The sequence below is a fragment of the Coregonus lavaretus genome (assembly GCF_964263955.1).
Source record: "Coregonus lavaretus genome assembly, chromosome: 18".
NCBI lineage: Eukaryota > Metazoa > Chordata > Actinopteri > Salmoniformes > Salmonidae > Coregonus > Coregonus lavaretus.
In genome coordinates this window covers 2007448-2022792 of record NC_140005.1, presented here as the reverse complement: position 1 = coordinate 2022792, position 15345 = coordinate 2007448, and the positions used below count along the sequence as shown (strand labels likewise).

At 48.7% G+C, this 15345-nt stretch overlaps 1 protein-coding gene across 1 annotated transcript in view; it reads right to left on the bottom strand.

The window, feature by feature from the left end:
• Positions 1-5489, bottom strand: part of rab11fip5a (RAB11 family interacting protein 5a (class I)) — a gene marked incomplete at both ends in the record, with an annotated part of 80728 nt that extends 75239 nt beyond the window's left edge. The window contains one exon of the mRNA XM_084182019.1: positions 5110-5489. Coding sequence (XP_084038145.1) covers positions 5110-5489 — 380 coding nt within the window. The remainder of the gene's footprint in view (positions 1-5109) is intronic.
• Positions 5490-15345: the final 9856 nt, after the last annotated feature.

Below are 15345 nucleotides of genomic sequence, written 5' to 3'. Positions count from 1 at the left end.
TTTTTCCACATTTTGTTACATTAGAGCCTAATTCTAAAATTGATGAAATAGTTTTTTTCCTCATCAATACCCCATAATGAAAAAGGAAAAATCGTTTTTGATAAATTTTTGCAAATGTATAAAAATATTTAAACTGAAATATTACATTTACATAAGTATTCAGACCCTTTACTCAGTACTTTGTTGAAGCACCTTTGGCAGCGATTACAGCATCGAGTCTTCTTGGATATGACGCTACATGCTTGGCACACCTGTATTTGGGGAGTTTCTCCCATTCTTCTCTGCAGATCCTCTCAAGCTCTGTCAGGTTTGACGGGGAGTGTCGCTGCACAGCTATTTTCAGGTCTCTCCAGAGATGTCCGATCGTGTTCAAGTCCGGGCTCTGGCTGGGCCACTCAAGGACATTCAGAGACTTGTCCCAAAGCCACTCCTGCATTGTCTTGGCGGGTCGTTGTCCTGTTGGAAGGTGAACCGTCGCCCCAGTCCGAGGTCCTGAGCACTCTGGAGCAGGTTTTCATCAAGGATCTCTCTGTACTTTGCGCCGTTCATCTTTGCCTCGATCCTGACTAGTCTCCCATTCCCTGCCACTGAAAAACATCCCCAGAGCATGATGCTGCCACCACCATGCTTCACCATAGGGATGGTGCCAGGTTTCTTCCATACATGACGCTTGGCATTCAGGCCTAAGAGTTCAATCTTGGTTTCATCAGACCAGAGAATCTTGTTTCTCATGGTCTGAGAGTCTTTAGGTGCCTTTTGGCAAACTCCAAGCGGGCTGTCTTGTGCCTTTTACTGAGGAGTGTCTTCCGTCTGGCCACTGTACCATAACGGCCTGATTGGTGGAGTGCTGCAGAGCACCTCCCTGACCAAGGCCCTTCTCCCCCGATTGCTCAGTTTGGCCGGGTGGCCAGCTCTAGGAAGAGTCTTGGTCCTTCCAAACTTCTTCCATTTAAGAATGATGGAGGCCACTATGTTCTTGGGGACCTTCAATGCTGCATAAATGTTTTGGTACACTTCCCCAGATCTGTGCCTCGACACAATCCTGTCTCGGAGCTCTACAGACAATTCCTTCGACCTCATGGCTTGGTTTTTGCACTGACATACACTGTCAACTATGGGACCTTATATAGACAGGTGTGTGCCTTTCCAAATCATGTCCAATCAATTCAATTTACCACAGGTGGACTCCAATCAAGTTGTACAAACATCTCAAGGATAATCAATGGAAACAGGATGCGCCTGAGCTCAATTTCGAGTCTCATAGCAAAGGGTCTGAATACTTATGTAAATAAGGTATTTCTGTTTTTTTATAAATTTGCAAAACTTTCTAAAAACCTGTTTCACTTTGTCATTATGGGGTATTGTCATTATGGGGTATTGTGTGTAGATTGATGAGGGAAAAAAACAATTTAATCCATTTCAGAACAAGGCTGTAACATAACTAAATGTGGAAAAAGGAAAGGGGTCTGAATACTTTCCGAATGCACATCACCTAATAGCATGAGGGGTGATGGTCATCACTACAACTAATGCACAATGATGACAACTGATCTCTCATCGTAATCTTTAAAACTATCCTCTTGTGATGTGAGTTTAGGACTATCCTCTTGTGATGTGAGTTTAGGACTATCCTCTTGTGATGTGAGTTTAGGACTATCCTCTTGTGATGTGAGTTTAGGACTATCCTCTTGAGATGTGAGTTTAGGACTATCCTCTTGTGATGTGAGTTTAGGACTATCCTCTTGTGATGTGAGTTTAGGACTATCCTCTTGTGATGTGAGTTTAGGACTATCCTCTTGTGATGTGAGTTTAGGACTATCCTCTTGTGATGTGAGTTTAGGACTATCCTCTTGTGATGTGAGTTTAGGACTATCCTCTTGTGATGTGAGTTTAGGACTATCCTCTTGAGATGTGAGTTTAGGACTATCCTCTTGTGATGTGAGTTTAGGACTATCCTCTTGAGATGTGAGTTTAGGACTATCCTCTTGAGATGTGAGTTTAGGACTATCCTCTTGTGATGTGAGTTTAGGACTATCCTCTTGTGATGTGAGTTTAGGACTATCCTCTTGTGATGTGAGTTTAGGACTATCCTCTTGAGATGTGAGTTTAGGACTATCCTCTTGTGATGTGAGTTTAGGACTATCCTCTCGGGATGTGAGTTTAGGACTATCCTCTTGTGATGTGAGTTTAGGACTATCCTCTTGTGATGTGAGTTTAGGACTATCCTCTTGAGATGTGAGTTTAGGACTATCCTCTTGTGATGTGAGTTTAGGACTATCCTCTCGGGATGTGAGTTTAGGACTATCCTCTTGTGATGTGAGTTTAGGACTATCCTCTTTCATGTAGCCTGTCACTGATTGCCAAACATGACAATGATCACAAACAGATCTAGGACCAGGCTACATGTCATCTTCAGTTCTGGTAAATGGTACAGCCTATTCAGGACGGGCAGACTGAAGGGACGACAGAGAGATGTCCCCTCATCCTTCAGGGCAGACTGAAGGGACGACAGAGAGATGTCTCCTCATCATTCAGGGCAGACTGAAGGGACGACAGAGAGATGTCTCCTCATCCTTCAGGGCAGACTGAAGGGACGACAGAGATGTCCCCTCATCCTTCAGGGCAGACTGAAGGGACGACAGAGAGATGTCCCCTCATCCTTCAGGGCAGACTGAAGGGACGACAGAGAGATGTCCCCTCATCATTCAGGGCAGACTGAAGGGACGACAGAGATGTCTCCTCATCCTTCAGGGCAGACTGAAGGGACGACAGAGAGATGTCTCCTCATCATTCAGGGCAGACTGAAGGGACGACAGAGATGTCTCCTCATCCTTCAGGGCAGACTGAAGGGACGACAGAGATGTCTCCTCATCATTCAGGGCAGACTGAAGGGACGACAGAGATGTCTCCTCATCCTTCAGGGCAGACTGAAGGGACGACAGAGATGTCCCCTCATCATTCAGGGCAGACTGAAGGGACGACAGAGATGTCTCCTCATCCTTCAGGGCAGACTGAAGGGACGACAGAGATGTCCCCTCATCCTTCAGGGCAGACTGAAGGGACGACAGAGAGATGTCCCCTCATCCTTCAGGGCAGACTGAAGGGACGACAGAGATGTCCCCTCATCCTTCAGGGCAGACTGAAGGGACGACAGAGATGTCTCCTCATCCTTCAGGGCAGACTGAAGGGACGACAGAGATGTCCCCTCATCATTCAGATATCCTTCCTATCATGTGTTAACATATCCAGAAAGGGACACTGCTACCCACATTCTAGCCTAACTGACCCCTGTAGAAAAGGTTTGCCTAAATGTTTACCCTGAAGTCCATCAGTGTTTAGTCAATGACATGCCAAATACAAGATGTCAGCTTTTCATAACAAATGGTCTCCTAAATGTGTGGTCAAAACACCTCCAATAATGGATAGCTGATATGACAGGCCTGAGCACAGAGAATTGAATGGGAGGTGACAATATTACTGGAATGTTCATAGAGGGAGTTCTTTGCTGTTCATCACTAAACTATAGCACTCTTCATGTGATCCATGGAAGGAAGGATGGGCTTTACAACAACACTATGCTATAAATAGGCTCCAACAACACAGAGGCTGCAGTAGTGCACTACACTGTAATGGGCTCTGGTCAATAGTAGTACACTATAAAGGGAATAGGGTACCATTTGGGATGCAAGCCAGAGCTTTTAGGCCATGAGACCAGTGGATTATCCTGAGAATTGGGACTAATCCTAATCCCCAGTAATTTCACATTCTGCCATAGTCCTGCCTGGGGCCACAACACAGACTACTGAAGAATAACATGTTATTCCACCTCCGGATTTTAGAATTACTCTCTGCATGGAAGAACAGAATTAGGCCTACATTTCCAGTAAGAAAATGAGTTCTCCCTCATCACAGCCCAGCTCTGTAGGTTAACCTCCCTCATCACAGCCCAGCTCTGTAGGTTAACCTCCCTCATCACAGCCCAGCTCTGTAGGTTAACCTCCCTGATCACAGCCCAGCTCTGTAGGTTAACCTCCCTGATCACAGCCCAGCTCTGTAGGTTAACCTCCCTCATCACAGCCCAGCTCTGTCGGTTAACCTCCCTCATCACAGTCCAGCTCTGTAGGTTAACCTCCCTGATCACAGCCCAGCTCTGTCGGTTAACCTCCCTCATCACAGCCCAGCTCTGTCGGTTAACCTCCCTCATCACAGTCCAGCTCTGTAGGTTAACCTCCCTGATCACAGCCCAGCTCTGTAGGTTAACCTCCCTCATCACAGCCCAGCTCTGTAGGTTAACCTCCCTCATCACAGCCCAGCTCTGTAGGTTAACCTCCCTGATCACAGCCCAGCTCTGTAGGTTAACCTCCCTGATCACAGCCCAGCTCTGTAGGTTAACCTCCCTCATCACAGCCCAGCTCTGTAGGTTAACCTCCCTCATCACAGTCCAGCTCTGTAGGTTAACCTCCCTGATCACAGCCCAGCTCTGTAGGTTAACCTCCCTCATCACAGCCCAGCTCTGTAGGTTAACCTCCCTCATCACAGCCCAGCTCTGTAGGTTAACCTCCCTGATCACAGCCCAGCTCTGTAGGTTAACCTCCTGTAGCCTTCCACAGCCTGAAAAGGAATAACACGGCCGTCTAGAATGGCTATCCAGTAGCGAAGAATCAGGACAATATTTTAAGGATTAAAAGAACACGTCGGTTCCCTCATCATAACCCAGTACATGCTATAGAAAAAAAACTCCCCTCTTCAGAGTCCATCTGACAAACTAGTTGTGATGTCTGGCTGCATGTAGAGGGCGTGTCTGGTAGTGCAGAGGCCCTGGGTTACAGCTGCAGCATGATCTGACAGTTGCTGTGTTTATAGAAGTGAACTTTAGAAGAAACCCTCTAAAAAAAAAAAAAAAAACGATAAAGAAAGGTGAAGTTGGCTATGTGTTGTAGAAGGTAACGCTTTCGAGTTAGAAGCCCTCTCTTTGGAACAAAGCAATGCTCTTTCTAGAACAGACCACCAAGCAGGACACGGCCGACGTTACCTTCTCTCCCTGAAGCGCTGAAATCAAATTAATATAGGACAAAAGACTACAAAACCCCCCCAAAAAATGAAACCTACTCGTTTTTCATGCATATTCTGTCCTGAAACACCTTATCCAGTGGGATGACGGCTTGGCCCAGAAACACGTCCAGTCCCATGAGCGCCCGGTGCATCACCGTCAGGACCAAGTCGCTGCTCCCGGCGGGGTAGGCGCCCCCGTCCCCAACCTGCTCCAGAACACCCGGTAACAACTCGAAGGAACATTCCTCCTTCCATTCGGGAGCAGTGGTCTTTTCCACAACACAAGTCGAGTATTTCTCCTTGCCCACCTGGATAATGGTGTAGACGTCGCTGGTGCCGTGTTTGCCCTTCGCACGCAAGCCCCTGCCCCGCAGAACGGTGACCTGGACGTGTGTAGGAACCCATCTCTGGTCGTCGTCTATATTTAGCGAGGACATGTCCAAATACACACGGCAGAGAGGGGAGACAGGATCAAAATCTAAACGGGGAAATGAAATGGTATGATACCCGCCGTCTCCCCCAGCTCCTCAGCGTCTCTCGGAGATGCACGGCCAGCCTAGTCGCGGGGTGGAAGGCTCAGCATTATTGTATCGTTTAAAGTTGTCGGTATTGTTCGGAGTGTCCTCACTGTTCGTTGCCCACGCATGTGTTTCGTGGCGTGTGCTCGGCTCGGCTATGCTAATAAGGCTATCGACGGTGCGATGCGCCTCTCGTCCAAGACAAGCGCCCTTCTCTCTGCAGTCAGAACTGTTGAAACCATAGAGAACGATAGAGGTCTCTAGTGGCAGAAAGGCAGCATTACCATGGGCAGCGGCGTTAAGGGCTTCCACCATTTCAATGTAGTCAACTGGGTGGGACTTCCAACTTCATTGGCTGATCCCTCTTGGTGACCCTGTTGGAGTCATGTCGAACCGGGTCATCGGGAGGGATCAGCCAATATGTGAAGAATAAAATGGACTACTTCAAAATGGAGATCGCCTCAATGGTGCTGCCCGCCCGCTCACAGACACCAAAACAGGAACTATGAAGATATGTTTTCTCTATCATTCTCTATGGTTGAAACCAAAGCAGTGACAACGTCACACCTTTATCCTCTCTTTGCAGGAAGAGTGTAGCAGAAAACATATTCCACCACAAGGCCCAGTTTATCAGACTCTCTAGTAATATGATAGCGTGAAGCATATATTACAATGATCCTGTGTTCTGAAAGAGTTCCATTGATCACTATCCTATCCAGCCTGCGGCCTGTCTCTCAGGTCAGACCCACTGAAAGTAGGGGAAACACCTCACCCTCGGGGTACTGCGCTGTGAGAACAGTTCGAGAGCGCCCACAGCCCTGGGATGACATAACATTGCAGATGCTCCCCACTTCACAGAAAATGGGTTGAATCAACGGTGTTTCCACGTCATTTCAAACCGAAAAAAATCTGTGATGATGACATTGAATCAAAGTGGAAAACTACATGGATTTGAAAAAAAGTCATCAACTTAAGGGATTGTTTTTCTCCTCACCCAACTAAAAAAAAAGAAAAAATAATGTGACAACTCAACCAAATGTATACAAAACTGATGTCTGTGCCCAGTGGGTCCGCCAGCTGATGTCTGTGCCCAGTGGGTCCGCCAGCTGATCGGTCGGAAAGAAAGACAACTTCTCTATCACTCCTTTCGCAGGGCCAACTTAGATAGGAGTTGTTGTTGTTTGTCATGCCAGTAGTACGTTTGAACTCTAAAAAAGGATGGAGACACTTTGGCAGATTGGTGTTTTATCTCCCACCCAGGGCTATTGTAGTACGGAGTGGTGGTACACCCTGTACAGCCAGTGGGACGTTTACAAGCCTTTAGCCATAGCCAAATCTATTCAAACTAAGCAACACATGCTATTCAACTATTTAGCCCACACTTTAAAGGAGCAATCTGGGATTTAAACACAGTGGTTACCCCGCCACTTTTTTTGGTAAACAGTTGAGGGATGATGCTGGTGAAATGGATGTATCAATTCCAGATTGGCCCTTAATTGTAAGCCAGCCACCCTTTAGCCTAGGGCATCTCATTGCTTTATTGGACAGCAGTTTGATAATGACCTGGCGGAAAAACCGCCAAAATGTTCCAATGTGGCCTACAGTCAATAATATACTGCACGTGTCAAATTCCTGTCTGCAGGTTTTTACTCCTCCTTTGTCCTTGATTGATGAATTAAGGTCACTAATTAGTAAGGAACTCCCCAAAAAGTCCCCACCTGGTTGTCTAGGGCTTAATTGAAAGGAAAACCCAGAAACCAGCAGACACTAGGACCATGGAATGAGTTTGACACCCCTGGTCAACTATATAGCGGAGGAATCCAGTGAGTCTGTATAGTGCAGTGGCAGTCAGTCATATTCCTATTGCAGCAGACAGATGAGTTGCAGAAAAAAAGAGACAGAGAGGGAAAGAGTGAGAGAGAGCAGAGGAGTGACTGATGGGGGATGGGAGTGACTGATGGGGGATATGAGTGACTGCTGGGGGATGGGAGTGACTGATGGGGGATAGGAGTGACTGATGGGGGATGGGAGTGACTGATGGGGGATGGGAGTGACTGATGGGGGATGGGAGTGACTGATGGGGGATGGGAGTGACTGATGGGGGATGGGAGTGACTGATGGGGGATAGGAGTGACTGATGGGGGATGGGAGTGACTGATGGGGGATAGGAGTGACTGATGGGGAATGGGAGTGACTGATGGGGGATGGGAGTGACTGATGGGGGATGGGAGTGACTGATGGGGGATGGGAGTGACTGATGGGGGATAGGAGTGACTGATGGGGGATGGGAGTGACTGATGGGGGATGGGAGTGACTGATGGGGGATAGGAGTGACTGATGGGGGATGGGAGTGACTGATGGGGGATGGGAGTGACTGATGGGGGATAGGAGTGACTGATGGGGGATGGGAGTGACTGATGGGGGATAGGAGTGACTGATGGGGGATGGGAGTGACTGATGGGGGATAGGAGTGACTGATGGGGGATGGGAGTGACTGATGGGGGATGGGAGTGACTGATGGGGGATGGGAGTGACTGATGGGGGATGGGAGTGACTGATGGGGGATGGGAGTGACTGATGGGGGATGGGAGTGACTGATGGGGGATAGGAGTGACTGATGGGGGATGGGAGTGACTGATGGGGGATGGGAGTGACTGATGGGGGATAGGAGTGACTGATGGGGGATGGGAGTGACTGATGGGGGATAGGAGTGACTGATGGGGGATGGGAGTGACTGATGGGGGATAGGAGTGACTGATGGGGGATGGGAGTGACTGATGGGGGATGGGAGTGACTGATGGGGGATGGGAGTGACTGATGGGGGATGGGAGTGACTGATGGGGGATAGGAGTGACTGATGGGGGATGGGAGTGACTGATGGGGGATATGAGTGACTGATGGGGGATGGGAGTGACTGATGGGGGATAGGAGTGACTGATGGGGGATGGGAGTGACTGATGGGGATGGGAGTGACTGATGGGGGATGGGAGTGACTGATGGGGGATGGGAGTGACTGATGGGGGATGGGAGTGACTGATGGGGGATATGAGTGACTGATGGGGGATATGAGTGACTGATGGGGGATATGAGTGACTGATGGGGGATGGGAGTGACTGATGGGGGATAGGAGTGACTGATGGGGGATGGGAGTGACTGATGGGGGATAGGAGTGACTGATGGGGGATAGGAGTGACTGATGGGGGATGGGAGTGACTGATGGGGATGGGAGTGACTGATGGGGGATGGGAGTGACTGATGGGGGATGGGAGTGACTGATGGGGGAAGGGAGTGACTGATGGGGGAAGGGAGTGACTGATGGGGGATGGGAGTGACTGATGGGGGATGGGAGTGACTGATGGGGGATGGGAGTGACTGATGGGGGATAGGAGTGACTGATGGGGGATGGGAGTGACTGATGGGGGATAGGAGTGACTGATGGGGGATGGGAGTGACTGATGGGGGATGGGAGTGACTGATGGGGGATGGGAGTGACTGATGGGGGATGGGAGTGACTGATGGGGGATGGGAGTGACTGATGGGGGATAGGAGTGACTGATGGGGGATGGGAGTGACTGATGGGGGATGGGAGTGACTGATGGGGGATGGGAGTGACTGATGGGGGATATGAGTGACTGATGGGGGATGGAAGTGACTGATGGGGGATGGGAGTGACTGATGGGGGATGGGAGTGACTGATGGGGGATAGGAGTGACTGATGGGGGATGGGAGTGACTGATGGGGGATGGGAGTGACTGATGGGGGATGGGAGTGACTGATGGGGGATGGGAGTGACTGATGGGGGATAGGAGTGACTGATGGGGGATGGGAGTGACTGATGGGGGATGGGAGTGACTGATGGGGGATAGGAGTGACTGATGGGGGATGGGAGTGACTGATGGGGGATGGGAGTGACTGATGGGGGATAGGAGTGACTGATGGGGGATGGGAGTGACTGATGGGGGATAGGAGTGACTGATGGGGGATGGGAGTGACTGATGGGGGATAGGAGTGACTGATGGGGGATAGGAGTGACTGATGGGGGATAGGAGTGACTGATGGGGGATGGGAGTGACTGATGGGGGATGGGAGTGACTGATGGGGGATGGGAGTGACTGATGGGGGATAGGAGTGACTGATGGGGGATGGGAGTGACTGATGGGGGATATGAGTGACTGATGGGGGATGGGAGTGACTGATGGGGGATAGGAGTGACTGATGGGGGATGGGAGTGACTGATGGGGATGGGAGTGACTGATGGGGGATGGGAGTGACTGATGGGGGATGGGAGTGACTGATGGGGGATGGGAGTGACTGATGGGGGATGGGAGTGACTGATGGGGGATGGGAGTGACTGATGGGGGATATGAGTGACTGATGGGGGATATGAGTGACTGATGGGGGATATGAGTGACTGATGGGGGATGGGAGTGACTGATGGGGGATGGGAGTGACTGATGGGGGATGGGAGTGACTGATGGGGGATAGGAGTGACTGATGGGGGATAGGAGTGACTGATGGGGGATGGGAGTGACTGATGGGGATGGGAGTGACTGATGGGGGATGGGAGTGACTGATGGGGGATGGGAGTGACTGATGGGGGATATGAGTGACTGATGGGGGATGGGAGTGACTGATGGGGGATGGGAGTGACTGATGGGGGATGGGAGTGACTGATGGGGGATGGGAGTGACTGATGGGGGATGGGAGTGACTGATGGGGGATGGGAGTGACTGATGGGGGATATGAGTGACTGATGGGGGATGGGAGTGACTGATGGGGATAGGAGTGACTGATGGGGGATGGGAGTGACTGATGGGGGATAGGAGTGACTGATGGGGGATAGGAGTGACTGATGGGGGATGGGAGTGACTGATGGGGGATGGGAGTGACTGATGGGGGATAGGAGTGACTGATGGGGGATGGGAGTGACTGATGGGGGATGGGAGTGACTGATGGGGATAGGAGTGACTGATGGGGGATGGGAGTGACTGATGGGGGATGGGAGTGACTGATGGGGGATAGGAGTGACTGATGGGGGATGGGAGTGACTTATGGGGGATGGGAGTGACTGATGGGGGATGGGAGTGCGGCTGGCTGCTGGGTTCTGTTCAGTGAGGTGCGGCTGGCTGCTGGGTTCTGTTCCCTTCTGGTCAGTGAGGTGCGGCTGGCTGCTGGGTTCTGGTCAGTGAGGTGCAGCTGGCTGCTGGGTTCTGTTCAGTGAGGTGCGGCTGGCTGCTGGGTTCTGTTCCCTTCTGGTCAGTGAGGTGCGGCTGGCTGCTGGGTTCTGTTCCCTTCTGGTCAGTGAGGTGCGGCTGGCTGCTGGGTTCTGGTCAGTGAGGTGCGGCTGGCTGCTGGGTTCTGTTCAGTGAGGTGCGGCTCGGTTCTGTTCCCTTCTGGTCAGTGAGGTGCGGCTGGGTTCTGTTCCCTTCTGGTCAGTGAGGTGCGGCTGGGTTCTGTTCCCTTCTGGTCAGTGAGGTGCGGCTGGGTTCTGTTCCCTTCTGGTCAGTGAGGTGCGGCTGGGTTCTGTTCCCTTCTGGTCAGTGAGGTGCGGCTGGGTTCTGGTCAGTGAGGTGCGGCTGGGTTCTGTTCCCTCACTGAGCAGCACCAACGCATGACGCTCTAACAGAGGCAGTGTTTCATTTTTTTTCACATTTTAGCAGACACTCTTATCCAGAGCGACTTACAGTTAGTGAGTGCATACATTATTTTTTTCATACTGGCCCCCCGTGGGAATCGAACCCACAACCCTGGCGACGCCATGCTCTACCAACTGGCAAACGCCATGCTCTACCAACTGAGCTACATCCCTCCCGGCCATTCCCTCCCCTACCCTGGACGAATTGTAAATAATAAATAATAATATGCCATTTAGCAGACGCTTTTATCCAAAGCGACTTACAGTCATGCGTGCATACATTTTTGTGTATGGATGGTCCCGGGGATCGAACCCACTACCTTGGCGTTACAAGCGCCGTGCTCTACCAGCTGAGCTACAGAGGACCACTTGTACTCAGGCAGGTTTATATAACAGAAGGCTACTCAGGCAGGTTTATATAGCAGAAGGCTACTCAGGCAGGTTTATATAACAGAAGGCTACTCAGGCAGGTTTATATTGCAGACTGAAAGGATGAACACCATTAGGGAGTGAACGTGTCACACTACACTACTCATTGGAACGCTGCCACCTTGTGGCGGCAGGAGGGAACAGCAGACTGGGACACAAACGTACAACCCCATAACATGCCATAACAGACGTGAGACGGACAACTAGCAGCAGTCTGCAATATAAACCTGCCTGAGTAGCCTTCTGTTATATAAACCTGCCTGAGTAGCCAGCCTTCTGTTCATCAGAGCTCTTAGAATACCTTTTCTGTGGAGACTATAGGTTTATTTCCTCTCATGCATTAAAACACAACAATGGCTGCGTCCCTAATCCCACCCTAATCCCTATGGGCCCTGGTCTAAAGTAGTGCACTATGTAGGGAACAGCGGGCCATTTGGGACACGCTCCAACATCCCTTTAGCTTTCTCAGAATGAGTCATGACTAAAGGCAGTAGCTAAAGAAGAGCCGGGTGCGTCTCGTCCACAGATCCTGTCAGGGGGGTTTCTGTTCAGTCAGTAAGTCAGTCAACGTCCCAAATAGCACCTTATTCCCTACTCAGGGCACTACTTTAGACCAGGGCCCTGTTCAGTATAGGGTGCCATTTGGGACGCGCCACCCACGTCTTCTTATCAAGGCAGTCAAGACTCACCGCAGAAGAGCTAGCCTTGAGTCACTGTTCTGTTCCGTCTTCCTCTGTCGTTCAGTTTAGAAAACATTCATATCCTCAATGAGGCAATTCTTTATGAGCAATCGCAATACATACGGTCAAAATCACATATTTAATGCTAGAATCCTTAGTCGCTACATCCCGTTTTCTGGACTTGTAAATTCATGATACAGTATATACCCATTGGTTCTTGAAGATTGTTGATGGGATACGACAGTTGAACTGTCGTATCCCATCACAACCAAAATATAAGCTTGTTTTAATGTTTGTAAACAAAGTAAATGTAAACAAAGACTGTAGAGCCTCAAAACACGGTTAAAACTATCATTGTTATATCCTGGACGGTCCGTCTTTGCATCCATAGCTCTGTCTATGATTTGACAGTGGTTACACTGGCCAGCCGGGCTGGTAGACTGACATGTTTACCCGGGTCCAAAATCTAGGATCCACGTGGTCTTTTTAAAGGATGGGCCCCGATCTCTTAAAGGCCCTAGGATCCATGTGGTCTTTTTAAAGGATGGGCCCTATCTCTTAAAGGCCCTGTTATCCATGTGGTCTTTTTAAAGGAAGGGCCCCTATTTACAGTCGTGGTCAAAAGTTTTGAGAATGACACAAATATTAATTTTCACAAAGTCTGCTGCCTCAGTTTTTACTCCAGAATGTTATGAAGAGTGATCAGAAGTCCCTCTTTGCCGTGAAAATGAACTTAATCCCCCAAAAACATTTCCACTGCATTTCAGCCCTGCCACAAAAGGACCAGCTGACATCATGTCAGTGATTTTCTCGTTAACACAGGTGAGAGTGTTGACGAGGACAAGGCTGGAGATCACTCTGTCATGCTGATTGAGTTAGAATAACAGACTGGAATCTTTAAAAGGAGGGTGGTGCTTGAAATCATTGTTCTTACTCTGTTAACCATGGTTACCTGCAAGGAAACACGTGCCGTCATCATTGCACAAAAAGGGCTTCACAGGCAAGGATATTGCTGCTAATAAGATTGCACCTAAATCAACCATTTATCGGATCATCAAGAACTTCAAGGAGAGAGGTTCAATTGTTGTGAAGAAGGCTTCAGGGCGCCCAAGAAAGTCCAGCAAGCGCCAGGACCGTCTCCTAAAGTTGATTCAGCTGCGGGATCGGGGCACCACCAGTGCAGAGCTTGCTCAGGAATGGCAGGAGGCTGGTGTGATTGCATCTGCACGCACAGTGAGGCAAAGACTTTTGGAGGATGGCCTGGTGTCAAGAAGGGCAGCGAGGAAGCCACTTCTCTCCAGGAAAAACATCAGGGACAGACTGATATTCTGCAAAAGGTACAGGGATTGGACTGCTGAGGACTGGGGTAAAGTCATTTTCTCTGATGAATCCCCTTTCCGATTGTTTGGGGCATCCGGAAAAAAGCTTGTCCGGAGAAGACAAGGTGAGCGCTACCATCAGTCCTGTGTCATGCCAACAGTAAAGCATCCTGAGACCATTCATGTGTGGGGCTGCTTCTCAGGCAACAGTTTGGTGACGAACAATGCCGTTTCCAGCATGATGGAGCACCTTGCCATAAGGCAAAAGTGAGAACTAAGTGGCTTGGGGAACAAAACATCGACATTTTGGGTCCATGGCCAGGAAACTCCCCAGACCTTAATCCCATTGAGAACTTGTGGTCAATCCTCAAGAGGCAGGTGGACAAACAAAACCCCACAAATTCTGACAAACTCCAAGCATTGATTATGCAAGAATGGGCTGCCATCAGTCAGGATGTGGCCCAGAAGTTAATTGACAGCATGCCAGGGCAGATTGCAGAGGTCTTGAAAAAGAAGTGTCAACACTGCAAATATTGACTCTTTGCATAAACTTAATGTAATTGTCAATAAAAGCCTTTGACACTTATGGAATGCTTGTAATTATACTTCAGTATACCATAGTAACATCTGACGAAAATATCTCATAACACTGAAGCAGCAAACTTTGTGAAGACCAATACTTGTGTCATTCTCAAAACGTTTGACCACGACTGTATATGGACACTCAATAACTATGGTCATTTTTAATGGTGAGTTTACAAACATATATTATGATAAATAGATTTGAAACTTGTATCTCATTATGGTAAATGGTGAAATAAGTATAGCCAGTTATAATTGTAATGGCTTAGCAGATAATAAGAAAAGACAATCAGTATTTACCTGCTAAAAGAGAAGGAATATAATATCTATAGTTTACAGGAAACTCATTCAACATCTTTAGATGAAGTTGTGTGGAGAAAGGACTTGGGGGGGGGGGATATACTTCTCCCATGGGCAAAGAAACTCAAAAGGGGTGATGATTTTAATTAACAATAATTTCAATCCCAATGTGCAAATTGTCCAAACAGAGCTGCAAGGAAGGTGGATCCTTTTAAATATCTTATTGGACCATAGCCCAATTTGGCTCTATACGGTCCAAATAATGATGATCCACACTTCTTTCAATATATATACAGTATAATAATTTACCAAGCTTACAGGCAATACACAACTATTATTATGGAGGGAGATTATAATACGGTTTTAAATACCTCAATGGACCGTAAAGGAAATCACACTACAAACTATCACCCTCATGCACTTAAGGAAATCACGAATATCATGGCTATATTAGAACTAGTGGATATATGGAGGCTTAAATATCCTGACCTAGTGAGATATACATGGCGGAGGCACAATCAAGCTAGTCGTCTTGACTAATCCACAACGTGGGACCGAAAGTGATTCCTAATAATACAGTACTCATGTCCAGTAATAGCAACACTCTTTTCATTCCATGTGTCACTGATGACCTCTGCCTCAACTCTGCCTATTTCTACAGATGGACTGGAGATGCTTTCGTCAGACGGCAGCCTCGGTCGTTTGATGGGGAGACCAGAATTGGGTAGGTTTTATCTGACCTGTTCAATCTTCAACATAGTACCGGTTTGTGTGTCAGATATCACCTATCCTAACTACCATTGGTAACAGAACAGTGACTATGTGTGTTT